The 14,043-nt window shown below is 42.0% G+C and overlaps 1 protein-coding gene across 5 annotated transcripts in view; it reads right to left on the reverse strand.

Moving 5' to 3' along the window:
* Positions 1–474: 474 nt before the first annotated feature.
* The window catches only part of PPP6R2 (protein phosphatase 6 regulatory subunit 2), a 186,799-nt gene continuing 173,230 nt past the window's right edge, over positions 475–14,043 (reverse strand). For 2 of the 5 annotated variants that reach the window (XM_073619278.1, XM_073619277.1), the window contains exons 23-24: positions 8,374–8,550; positions 475–1,476 (exon numbers count right to left, since the gene is read on the reverse strand). In XM_073619278.1, the coding sequence (XP_073475379.1) occupies positions 1,425–1,476; positions 8,374–8,550 (229 nt within the window). In that variant the 3' untranslated portion in view covers positions 475–1,424. The remainder of the gene's footprint in view (positions 1,477–8,373; positions 8,551–14,043) is intronic. The other 3 variants (XM_073619279.1, XM_073619281.1, XM_073619280.1) reach the window with 2 other exon arrangements.

Raw genomic sequence — 14,043 nt, forward strand, 5'->3', positions numbered from 1 at the left:
TTAGAAGCTAATTGGTTACATAGCACAGCTGCATCAGTTTTAGTAACCCTCCCCATAGTTCCACTGCTGTTCTGTTATATCCCATTAACCTCAATACTCCACTTTTTTTTTTTTTTTTTTTAACGCGGGTTTTTTTTTTCTCATCACATACACATGACAAAGGGAGTGTTAGGACACTACAACTGTAAGGCTTCATGTACACTGCTGCTGGTAAACGGACATTTAGGAGCAGTTGGTTGTTTTTTTCAGCTGCCCCTGAACTCTCCCCTATGTTATCTTACCAGTACATGTACACAGGGTCCTTTATAGTTGTTTCTAGGCAGTTGAGTTTACAAGCATTTTTTGGAAAGCAAAAAAAAGCATTCAGGACAGATGTTCAGAGGCATTTGAAACGCCAAACGCTTGTAAACGCATGTAAATGCTGTAACTTGCATTTAGCCGCGCTTCGTTTACAGGCATTCTAGTTTTTGACTATTTAAAAAAAAAAAAAAAAAAAAAAAAAAAGAAAACACGCTTCTAAACACAAAAGCACCAAAAAGACGTTTTTAAACATCGGTTACTTTCTGTCAAGTGGAATCGTTCAGGAGAGGTTGTAAAACGTCCCATGTACATTAAGCCTTAATATGCATTGTTGACTGGGAAGTGAAAAGGTTTTCATTGCTGCTGCAATAACTACTAACCAAGCAATACCTGCAAAATGATGTTCATTTTTATGAACTCTCTGGGTATGTATGGACTGTGCTATTCCCTGATAAAACAAGGCAGACCCCAAAAAAAACCCAAAAAACACACCTTTTCAAACAAGATATTAAACTAAAAATTATGTCTATTTCATTATTAAAAGGTGCTTGAGAAAAATTGCATGATAAAGTGCATGGAAACAGAAATAAGACTGATGGCTGTCTGTACCAGCATCCTGTGTTCCTGGCAAGCTCAGGACCAGCTTGCGATTTAATGAACTGTTCCATACAGGTGGATAAGTTCACGTCTGCGAGCATGGAAAGCGTCTGATAAAACGAGGGGGAATTATTGCTAAAAACAATAAGGAAGTACCCTTATGGTGTTTGCAGACAGGGTTGCACCAATAACTCTGGTCCATGCTCATTTTCCAGCTGCCCCGTTACTTTTCTACAGCAGAGAGATAGCTATGACAACAAAATATATGGAAGAAGCTGCATAAGCATGAGGCAGTTTTCATGTCAAAGCATCCATAGGGGTTGTGTTTAACATACACTCCTAAAGACAGATTTCCAAGCTGTCAAAGTCAGACCATTTTGTTTTCCAACAGCTACCAGATTTCCATTTCTGTAGTTCTGGCATACAGTTCTCCAAACAAATCAGATGTCTCTTCATTTGCATAAAGTTCCCTGGGAGTAAGAGGTCCTGCCTCACACCAGATATAGTTTGGAGCAGCAACAGCTATGTCATGCAGGCCCGTTCAATGTGGTCTCAGAATTCAGGGCAACATCTTCATGGCTATAATGGGATAGAAAGGACAAAAGATTGAAAAATACTGAAAGTCCACACACATTAACATTTGTATTTTTCTAGCAATTTTTAGATTTCTGCTATCTTTTTTTTTTTTTTTTTTTTTTTGGCAATTTTAACATTGTTTAACCACTAAGACCCCTTTCACACTGAGGTGTTTTTTGCGGCGTTTTAGCGCTAAAAATAGCAATATTAAAACACTCCCCATGCAACTCAATGGACCCATTCACACTGAGGCGTTGCACTCAAAAAGAAAAGTCCTGCAAGCAGCATCTGTGGAGCAGCTTTTGGGCGGTGAAAAAAGCGCTTCAAAGACGCCCCCCTCTCCATTGAAATGAATTGAAAGCGCTGTGAAAAAACGCCTTGAGCTGTAGAAAAGTCACATGATCTCACAAAAAGGTAAACATGCAAGCAGAAAAGAGCGCATCTAAGACAACATGACTTAAATTGTGATGTAGGGAGGTGGGGTTGTCCTATGATGCCCATGCTTCAATAACGCTTGAAAAACACTGTTAAACCGCCCGCAGTGGTGTGGTAATTTTACCGCTAGCACCCCAAAAATGCAGTAATAGCGTTAAGGCGTTTTAGGGCGTTTTTGAAGCATCTTGGTGTGAAAGGGCTCTTAGCGTAAATCGCAGTCATTGTACGTCGGCACTTTGACACTAAGGTATCGTTGTTATGGCAGCAGATAGCTGCCATAAGACCCCTTTCACACTGAGGCGTTTTAGCTTTAAATATAGTGCTATTAAAACGCTCATAAAATGCTCCCCGTGCATCTCAATGGACCCTTTCACACTGAGGCGTTGCGCCGGCGGGGCGTTGAGAAAAGTCCTGCAAGCAGCATCTTTGGAGCAGCTTTTGGGCATTGAAAAAAGCGCTTCAAAAGACGCCCCTCTCCATTGAAATGAATTGAAAGCGCTGTAAAAACGCCTGAATAGTGCCTATAATCCGCCCTGAGCTGTAGAAAAGTCACATGATCTCACAAAAAGGTAAACATGCAAGCAGAAAAGAGAGCATCTACAACAGGATTGAAATTGTGATGTAAGGTGGTGGGGTTGTTCTGACGCCCATGCTTCAATAACACTTGAAAAATGCCGCTAAAACCCCCCAAGCGTTGTGGTAATTTTACCGCTAGCGCGGTAAAAACGCGGTAAAAGCGCTACGGCGCTTTTGAAGCGTCTCGGAGTGAAAGGGCTTTTACCCCGGTATTTTCAACAACGCCGAGCGGCTGGCTTTTAGATAAAAGTGGTCTCTTCAGCGGAATCGCCGCAAGGTCACATTTATGGGGGGTGGCCATCTCCGCCACTTATTGGAGCCATCGGTAGCGGTGGAGATGATCGCGTCCTTACCCCTGACAGGCATGGAGCCGAGTGAGAGAAAGATGGCCCCCCGCTCTGCTTCATAACATTGAATGGGGAAGCAACTTCAAAACATCACTTCCAACCAATGGTCTTAAAGGGGATTTATTTTTTTTATTGCATTTTAGTGTAAAATGTTAGATCTGAGGTCTTTTTGGCCCAGATCTCACATTTTTGAGGTCCTGTCATGCTTTTTTCTATTTCCCGCCGAGCTCGTGTCCAGAAGCTAACGCACACGCAAGTTGCGCCCACATATGAAAACAGTGTTCAAACTACACATGTGAGGTATTGCCATGATCGTTTAGAGAGCAACAATTCTAGCACTAGACCTCCTCTAACGCTAAACATGTAACCTGTAGAAATTTTTAAACGTCGCCTATGGAGATTTTTAAGGGCCAAAGTTTGTCGCCATTCCGTGAGCGGGTGCAATTTTGAAGCATTACATGTTGGGCATAATTTTACTCTGCGTAACATTAGCTTTCACAATAAAAAAAATAAATAAATTGGCTAACTTTACTGTTGTCCTATTTTTTTAAGTCAAAAAAGTTTTTTTTTCCCCAAAAATTACGCTTGTAAGACCGCTGTGCAAATACGGTGTGACAAAAAGTATTGCAACGACCGCCATTTTATTCTGTAGGGTGTCTGACAAAAATATGTATAATGTTTGGGGGTTCAAAAAAACGATTTTAACTTGTAAACGACAAGTCTCAAAAAGAGGCTCGGAGCTTAAGTGGTTAAAGTGGCTGTAAACCTCAGATATGAAATAAGAACAAAGCACATCCTTCTATACTGTGTATTTGTCTCTATTCAAACAACCGGATGCGATTTCTCTCTGCCTCTTTCCGGTTAAGTACATAAGTCACCTTTTTTTGTAATTCCTTTATTTTCTATAAAAGTTGAAGTTTACAACCAAAGAAACGGAAACATGTAACATAGCCAAGCAGCAAAGAGGGTCACGCAATTAGATCTACATGTCAATAGGCCCAGCAATACACAGTATGAATGGTCACATAAATCATTATGATTATGAAAATGGTTGTCAGTGTGCAAGGCTGGGAAGGCATATAAAGTAGCTATATGGGAGACCGAAAACAGACTCAAATACAAAACTGTGCAACAAGATAGAACATTTACAGAATATCAGGAAGCAAAGCATCCCAGTGGCCAGCCGGACCCAGAAATGGAACAGTGAGACAGGAATAATGTATGCAAGGATAACTCAAAATATCAGAAAAATGCAATGCCCATAACTAAGCCAGGGGTACGGGGAGCTGTCAGAAGGGAAAAGGGGCAGGGTACCAGGTGTCCCTAATACGAAGAATGGATCAAGAAAGAAGAACAAGGGGGTAGACAGGTAGGGCCTCTCACCCAGGGAATAGGACTAAATTCAGGAGGTTAGCCAGACTGCGAAACCCCCTAAAGATAGGCATCAGTTTACACATGCATGAGTCACCTTTGACAACTTTTCCATACTCCAAGAGATAAATGGTGATGGGGAGGAGAGCTTCAGCACACAGCCTGTGATTGGCAGCCATAGCTGTGCATGTTCCCCATGTTCTGTAAGGAGGGAGTGTGCCCCTTCGGTCTAATCTGGGCTCACAGCTCTCTTCACTGAGCCCTGCTGTGTGAGACTTAAAGTATAACTAAATGCAAAACTTTTTTTTGCTTTGTATAGAGTGGAGAGGGATTAGAACCCCTATCAGGTTTGGATTGCTGTCTGTGTCTCTGTTTAGGGGATTCACCCTCTCTATTAGTCCTATTTACCATTGTTGAAAGTGAAAGCAAAAAGAAAATCCCAAATTTAGTGTTGTCCCTAGAAAAGCAATAGAGGGGAAATCTTCCAATGACAACACTAGTTCTGGTGACCTGGGGATCCCCAAGGAATTCCCCTAATTTGCAGGGATTTCCTCTCACCTACTGTTTAGCTATGGGACAGGAAGTGAAGGGAAATCTCTGCAATGGGACACAGATTGCGGGGGGGGGGACCTGACAGGGGTTATAACCCTCCCTTACTCTATCCAAAATGGAAAAAAAGTTTTTCCTATAGTTCTACTTTAAGATCCTTGCCCCTTGCTTTTTAGAGTTGACAGATCCTGTGAAAAGGTGTGTTTTGGAAAACTGTAGGACAGATGGCTGCAGATACACAGGTACAACTTTTGTAGGAGGATTTCTTTTAGCTCTTCATGGAGGTATACGTAAGGGCTTTCTACGACATTAGGATAACAAAAGCAACATATCATTTTGGTGACCTTATCCTGCAAATATGATTTTATTTTATTTTATATGCAATCCATGGACACAAAAGATAATTCCCAAACACTTTTTGCTTTGATCAGTGTTCATTAAAAAACAGTGTTATTGTAGGAAAAAAAGTATACATTTTATTCACCGTTTGTCCTCTTTAATACAACATTAAAATTATGAAACAGGTTCAAAGCAATGCAAAGATATTAACATTGTGCGAACATACAAAGCCAAAAAGGGAGCACAACTGCCTAATCCTCATCACAGACTAACCTATGTATAACGTGGTTTACCCATAATCACTTGATAAAAAATAATGTTCTTTAGCCAGCAAGATACATTCCACATTAACCCTTTCATGACTAAGTCTATTTTTGAAATTTGGTGTTTACAAGTTAAAATCCGTATTTTTTGCTAGAAAATTACTTCGAGCCCCCAAACATTATATATATATTTTTTAGCAGAGAATCTAGAGAATAAAATGGAGTATGTTGCAATATTTTATGTCACACTGTATTTGTGTAGCGCTGTTTTAAACGCAACTTTTTGGGAAAAGCTACACATTTTTATGAATTTTTTAAAAACCCAACATGTCACGCTTTAGAATTGCAGGCATTGGTAGAATGGCAACAAACTACGGTACCTAAAAATCTCCATAGGCGACGCTTTAAATTATTTTTACAGTTACCAGGTTAGAGTTACAGAGGAGGTCTAGTGCTAGAATTATTGCTCTCACTCTGACGATCACGGCGATACCTCATGTGTGATTTGAACACCGTTTACATATGCGGGCGCAACTTCTGTATGCGTTTTATTTGCTGCGCCAGCTCACGGGGATGGGGGCACTTTAAAAAAAAAATTTTCTTATTTATTTTATTTAATTTTATATTTATTAATTGTGTTTAAAAAAAAAAATAAAATTTTGATCACATTTATTGCTGTCACAAGGAATGTAAACATCCCTTGTGACAGTAATAGGTGGTGACAGGTACTCTTTATGGAGGGATCGGGGGTCAAGACCCCCAATCCCTCCTTTGCACTTCAAAGTATTCAGATCGCCGAAAACGGCGATTCTGAATACTGTGTATTTTTTTAAAAACCAGCGCCATTAGCAGCCGAGTAAACGGGAAGTGACGTCGCTATCGTGTTTACTATTAGGAGGCTGGAACGAAGCCATTCACAGCTTCATTCCAGTCCGTCCCCAGCCGCCGGAGGCGGACGATTGGTTATCGGGCCTCACGATGGAACGGGAGGCCAGGTAAGAGCGGCGGGAGGGGGGCCATGTCCCCTCCTACTCCTCCGGTATAACATCCGAGCGGCTTTTAGCCGCATCGGTTGTTATATCTGGATAGCCGATCACCGGCTCTAAAAGACAGTACCGGGATAATGCCTGCAGCTGCAGGCATTATCCCGGTATAACCCTGGAAAGCCGAGTACGGACATCTGCGTACGCTCGGCGGGAAAGGATTAATAATTATGCTACCAAAAGTAGTGTGTGCTGTAAATTGCTCCCAGCACTAATCCTGTTTTTTCTTGCTGGAGGCTGCCATTTTGCTGAAGCCCAGAGACCCTGAGCAGCACTAAATTTTTGGGCTGTCTGATCGGCCTCTAAATTCGTCAGAGTGCATAAAAATAGAGAGCAGCTGAGCATGTGCAGAGCAGGGTGAGACAACATTTTTTCCTCTTCAATCAAGAGAACCAAGCTGGTCACTAAATGGCAGCTATCTGGATTGGCATTGCCTCAGCCTAGCTTTGAAGCTTGGTTGGGTCTTCCCTCCACATCCATACCTGCACTTATATTGGATAAGTATGACTTCATCCTTAGCTGGGTCTTCCCCTCCACATCCATAACTGTAATTATATTGGTGAAGTGTGACTTCATCCTTAGTTGGGTCTTTCCTCTGAGACGTCAGGCTGCCTGTTGCAAGTCCTTAAGGTTCATGAACACGGGGCTTTTACATACATTTTCTCTGTCTAGAGTGCTTTCTCAGGTCTGGGGAGGCTCACCTGCTGTAAACAACTTGCCATACAAGTGAATGGTTGTGCACTGCTGTGCCTTAGTAAACTAAAAAGAGGCAAAAAATCATCAGTGTTTACAAGAGCATGGTCACCTATAGCTATTCAGTTGTATGGCAGGCTGTATGTTGCAGATGTGGCTCCCCGATAACAGGAAAGTGCTGGGAAATTATGTTAGGCATAGTAAATGCCTGAAAAAGCGATGTGTGCATGAACCCTTAAAGTGTATGTTACCCCAAAACATAATATTTTGTATATGTGCACTGTTTACTTATCTGAAAATGTAGGTTGTTGTATTTTTATTTATTCCTTAGCTGGGAAACACCTGGTGAACGTGTCGGTTCCAATTCTTTTTTGTTTCAATCTGACCACAGAATGAGATCCTTCCTAGAGTGATCATTTTGCATCGGTCTTCTAGCCTGAAGCTACAGGTCAGCACAGAAGATGTCAATCAGATAGAGGGGATGTGGGCAGACTGCTGTTGACATGCCCCATGCCCAGTCCTGTCCATTCTGAACGAAAGCAGCTGGGGTATGAGAGTGGCAAACCTGCCGATCTTCACAAGGACTGTCTATCCCTAGCCTAGGATGCAGTGAAGAATGCTTTTTTTTCAGTAAAATGTTTTCCCTTGTATCACTATTGCACATCGTTTGACTTTTTCCCAAGAAACTTTACATACACTTTAAAGGAGAAGTCCAGCCTGAGCTCGTTAGGCTGGGTTTCTCCTATGGGTAAATGGAGTGCAATTGTTTTGCACTCCTGTGACTTGTTTTCAGCAGAGAGTGGTCTGAAGTCCGCTCTCTGCTGACGTCACACAGATCAGTCTAGGCATCGCATCATCCGGACTCTGGAAGTCTGGATCTGCCAGGTGCCTGGACTGATGGCTGTCTCAGCCTCTCAGCGAGCCGTTCAGACAGACGCTCTCCCCACCCCTCCACAGCTCAGTGCTCCAGTGAGTATGGAGGAGCAGAGCAGGAGAGCTGCTGATTGACAGGCAGCAGCTCTCTGCTCGGGAAGCCGAGAGAACCGAGTCATCGGCGATGTTCGATGGCTCTGTTCTCAGTGCAGACGCTGGGGGACAGATGCAGCATTGGTCCCATGCTACATCCACCTAGGTAAGTAAAAAAGGGGGGAAAAAAAAATACAGATTCCCATAGTTACTTATGAAGTATATACCACAAAGAATAAGGACAGCTGGACAAAAACCTGAAATTAAAATCTGACCCTACAGACCAAAAATATCAGTTAGTTCTATAAAATTGGTTACCTTTTTTCTCTGCAAGAGCCTTGGGTATTTTTGATGCATGCAGCAACTGAACACTGCTCTTGGGATGCATCCTCCTGGCTACTACTACAAGGATGGTTTTCCTTTGCACATCTGACGTCCGCAACTGTCAACTGATCAATGACTAAGCCATCAGGATTACTGTGGGAGAAGTCACTGCTATAAAAATGGATGTAACAATTGGCAGCTAATATTTCACCATTTTTACGTGAAAGAATAAATGTTAAAAAGGCAGACATTTAAAAGCCCTGTGCAAAAAAAAAAAAATGTATCCCTACACATGCACATGAACTATGTTTAAAATAAATAGCATAACATTTTTTTTATTATTTTATTAGGAGAATGACTTAAACCTATTTTTATCAAGCTTTGTATGAAACCTACAAATATTTCATCTTTACCCTTGCAACCATCAGGTGGTATACGAAAGGCCAATTCCACATAGTAAAATTAAAGGTATTACACACACACACACACAAAAAAACAAAAAAAACACAAATTACAAATAAAATTTAAAAAAATGTGTACTCCTTCAAATCAAAAAAGAAACAATGGGCCAAATCAGTTTTTTTTAGTAGTAGTATGGGGCTGCCACTGCTGACATTCCCTTCTGAGAAGACTTGGATTTGTGTACTCACCAAAAATCCTTTTCTCTGCATTCATTGTAGGACATCGCTCTGCTTTAATCATCACCCTCCTGGGTATAATGCTACCTGCAGGAGGAGGCGGCTAGGTACCACTAAAAAACACAAAATATGGCCCAGGGGCGGCCCCTTCAAATTGTAGAACAAACTAATTGACACAGCAGTGCAAAAAGCAAAATATTTAAACACACAAACAGCAGCATAGCCAGATGGGAAGATGCTGTCCACCAATGAATGCAGAGAAAATAATTTTACAATAAGTACAAAAAAATCCTATTTTCACTATTGTTCATTGGAGAACACCGTTCTGCTTTAGGTCATCACCAACTGGGACAACCAAAAACAGTGCCACAACCGGGCAAGCAAAAAATAAAATGGAAAACCAAACTAATCGTCTCAAAAGAAAATGATACAGGCCAGTCAGACTACTGCCTGCAAAACTGTATCAGCCTATGTTGCCGCATCCATCTTTTAAAACTTGGTGAACATAAGTGATTACTAAGTGCCACCCACAAACTAAAGAGCAATCTGTCAGGAAATTTACCCTCTATCTGTCCAGAGGAGACTTATTCCTGCAAAAGGGTCATAGACTGCAAAATTCTGCAGTGGTGTTGGGCATATGGATTTATTTAAAGGCCAAAAAAAAAAAAATGCAATAGCTAATGAGCGACCACCTGCTGCCAGCAGGTGAACCTGAAGTTGTAATTTCCAAAATTTTTCCAGACATAAGGAATAGCTTGGTCTGGTTAGAACGCAAAACCAGCCCCAGGTATTCCAGATGAAGTGATGGAATCAGTGAGGCCTTCAAGAAAATTCAAAATCCACCCAAACTCCTCCAGATTTCCAGGAGGAAATTTTTGTCTTAATTCCTAGATACTTCAAGCTTGTTCCTACCCCAGCAGGTTCTCAATATCACAAAATCTTCTGAACATAAAGGGTTTGAACAGGAGCCCTTTTTTCAACAAAGGAGGCAACATTTCAAAGCCATACACAAGTCACTTCATCAGGTAGGGTTGACTAGTGGTTTATGGCTGGCTCCAAAACAAACTCCTGTTTGGACATTCAATGTGCCAGTTTTGTTCTACTGTGAAAGATTTGAACAAGCAACGCGGTCTTCTGTCACTGCAGCACTCAGGTCATGTAACCATTTGGAGGGGATCCCTGCTTTCTTCTATATGTTACACCTGCTGGCAGCACTATACCCAGTATGTGATAATCTAAAACAGAGCTCTCAGTACAGGTTTCTTTTAAAGTACACTTGCCCATAACTAAACAGTACTGCCCGACTCCTGCACTGTCACCAAATGGCTGCACATTTTTTTTTATCCTTCTGTAGCTCAGATGCCCCAAATCCAGGCAAGTTTCAACAGTTTTAATGGCTGGCTCCACAGCCTCCTGCACATTCCTACTGTCCCATCACTATAACAAGCTGCCTTTCTGGCCAAAAAAATGTGGGAGGCGAAGCTTGCAAAAAGTGTCAAGAGGTTGCTGGTTAAAGTAGCCTGGAATTCAAAGTACATGGACTACAGAAGGACACATTTTAAAACTATGCACAGACATTTGGCTCACCTTGCTCAAAGTTTATTCTATCGATATGTTGTTTATGTACTGCTGACTATTACTATTACCTTCTGGGCTGCCTATGCCTGTGGTTCCTCCACCTACCTCACTTGCTGCATCTTGATTGCTCTCCCCTGTCATGCTGAAGCAGTTTACTTCATTTTGCATCAATCCAAAGCCGCATCTGTCCCCCGCTGGCACTGTAGTAAGAGCTGAGCAATCAAACACCGCTTGATCGCTCAGTTCTCAGTCTCCGGCCCTTCAGCACTGACTGGAGCACTGGGCTGTGAAGAGGGCCAGACGGGCTGGCTCAGGCTCTCAGCGGATCACTGAGAGGCTGACACAGGTGCCAGTCCAGGGATCTGGGTGGATCCTGACCATATGGTTGGGATCTTTTCAAAGCCTGGACTGGCTCTGTGACGCCTGCTGTCGGCTGAAAACGGGTCACAGGAGTGCAGAACGAACTGCACTCCTGTGATTCATAAGTTTGAGCTATACTTCTATAAATACAGGTGCACCTTAAAAGGTTAAGTTCACCTTTACAGAAAAATCTGTAAGGTGAACTTACACAGGAAACCCTCCTCCCCCCTAGTCCCACTGACCTGGAGTGTGGCAATCTCCTGCTATGTGCCCTCATTTAGCCTCCTCAGCGGTCCCAGGCTTAGAGATCCCCTCAGTGTAATCTCCTAAACGTACCTTGTCAGGAGGTACGTATAGGAGCATTCTAATTGGTTGGCGCCATCACATGTGCGGCGCTGACCAATCCTTTGCCGCATAGCCCGTCCTGTCACCGCAAGTGAAGAGGAGAGAAAGCCACAGGGATTTCAAATCCCCTGACTGGTAAAGCGGTTGTACGATCTATCAGAGCAGGAGATCGCCGCACTCCAGGTTAGCCGGACCGAGTGCGATGCGCAGGGAGTCCAGTGTAAGTTCACCTTACAGATTTTTTGTAAAGGTGAACTTACCTCTTAAAGGAGATTCAGTCATGATTCATATTAAAGTGATTGTAAACCTAATTAAAAAACATTTAATTAGGTTTTTTTTTTTTTTTTTTCGTCCGATTTTCCGCTCATGTGTCCTAGGCATAAGTATGTGAACGCCAATGAATTACGTTTTGTGCAGTAATTTGCCATAAAATGTTATGGGATCCTTAACCAAGACACCACATTAGACAACCACAATGTGCTTAAGGTGAAAAAAAATAAAAATTGTAATTTCTTAAGTCCTTCTTGAACTGCCCCCTGCTTTATTGACACAGGAATTGATTGACAGCAGGAGCCAATGGCTCCTGCTGCTGCCTCTCTGTCCTGTGAGGAGGGAAAGAGCAGCTCTTAGGCAGAACGCTGGATTGAGATCGGGCTCAGGTAAGTATACAAGTACAAAAAAGGGATGCTGTAGGGGAGGGGAGGCTGCACACAGGTGTTTTCTTTACCTTAATCCATAGAATGTAAAAATCTTCTACTTTTACAACCACTTTAAGCTATCCATAAGATTTTTTTTTTCCAGCAGCAGGCTGAACGTAAAAAAAAAAAAAAAAAAAATCCTCCATTCACACAAACAAGATGGATGGATGGATGGATGGATGGATGAATTGACCCCCATCCGCCAGGACATTGTATTCTGACAGCAGGATTCTCTGCTGTAAAAAATACACTGATCAACATCAGCAGCCGCTGACTGACAAATGTATACCAGCTTGTCCATTCAATGGAAGTCGCTCTAATGATTAACTGGGGATGGCCACACAGGGACCGAAATTTGTCCAAATTTTAATTTGTCTATGGCCAGCTTTATTTAGGAATCTCGATGTTTAGTCTTGAATTATCATAAAAGTGCATTCTCATATATGAAAAGCTTAACGTTGCCCTTTATCAGTCTTCACTTACTCTGCCTGAGGATTATGCTAGCTCCTGGAACACGGTAAAAAAAAACGGTCTATTTAACCCCATGCTAAAAATACACCGTCTACATAACAGGGCCCGGTAGCTAAAAAAGAATGTAAACAGTAACAGAGTTCTGTATTTAATAATGTTATTGCTGTTAGGAGCTGGAAGGCAGTATGTATTATATGCATGAATTGAGCAAACTGTAGCTGTCAGACCTCAGAGGGCCTCTCAGCTGACTTATCTCTGAGATTCGTTCCGAGACAACCTAGGTAAACTTGCTAAAGTAAATACATTAAAAAAATACCTAAGCGTAGGCTTTAAAGTAAATCTGTTAGAAATCTGGTTAACTTCTGTAAAAAGAGCATAACAAAACATCTGTGTATACAGAAAGTAGCAAGAAAATTGTTCCTTTGGTTAATTTCGGATGAAATGTCATGATCAGCTCTCAAAAGCTGTGTACTAACGATCAGATTATCGTACGATTGCTTTGAAATCTGTATTTTTCGTCCGATTTTCCGCTCATGTGTCCTAGGCATAAGTATGTGAACGCCAATGAATTACGTTTTGTGCAGTAATTTGCCATAAAATGTTATGGGATCCTTAACCAAGACACCACATTAGACAACCACAATGTGCTTAAGGTGAAAAAAAATAAAAATTGTAATTTCTTAAGTCCTTCTTGAACACAACCATAAAACATCCACAGTGCTGGAGAAAAAGTAAGTTGAGACTAACAAAAGTGAATTGAAGTCAGTAGTTTGCACACCTAGATCCAATTCACAAAATGAGTTTGGAGGTGTGTTGTACAGCTACTTTGATATAAGACACTCAAACATTTTAAGATTACTGTTCACAAGAAGAATCAGCTGATGTGAACCATGCCTCGCAAAAAGGAGCTCTCTGAAGACATGATCAAGAGGAGCTGACCTGTATAAAGCTGGAAAGGGATACAAAGCAATCTCGAAGTGTTTAGGCATCATCAGTCTACAGTTAGACAAATGGTCTATAAATGGAGACAATTTAGTGCTGTGGCTACGATTCCTAGAAGTGGGCGCCAAGCCTACTCCCAAGGCAAAAAAGCAGGATCCTCAATGAGGTCAAGAAGCCACGAGTAACAGCTAAACGCTTGAAGACATCACGGGAACTTGCAAACATCCCTGTTTACGAGTCTACCATACACATGTCTTTGAACAGGCAGGGTGCAGAACACCATGGAGAAAGCCGCTGCTCTCCAAAAAGTTTACCAAAATATCCTGCTGGATAATGTCAGGGTGGCTGTCCGCCAGCTAAAGCTTAGTTGAGTGATGCCACAGGACAGTGGCCCTAAGCACTGAAGTAAATTCACCACAGATTGGCTTCAGAAAAACAAAATGTGCCTTTTGGAGTGGCCCACTCAGAGCCCAGACCTTAACCCCCATAAAGATTCTGTGGAATGACTTCCAGAGACATTCACACCAGCCATCCTACAAATGTGTCGGAGCTGAATCAGTTTTGTAAAGAGAAATGGTCAAAAATCCCTCTTGAACATTGTGCAGGTCTGATCCAGAGCTGCTGAAAGTGAT

The sequence above is a fragment of the Aquarana catesbeiana genome, linkage group LG03 (assembly GCF_042186555.1).
Source record: "Aquarana catesbeiana isolate 2022-GZ linkage group LG03, ASM4218655v1, whole genome shotgun sequence".
Lineage (NCBI taxonomy): Eukaryota > Metazoa > Chordata > Amphibia > Anura > Ranidae > Aquarana > Aquarana catesbeiana.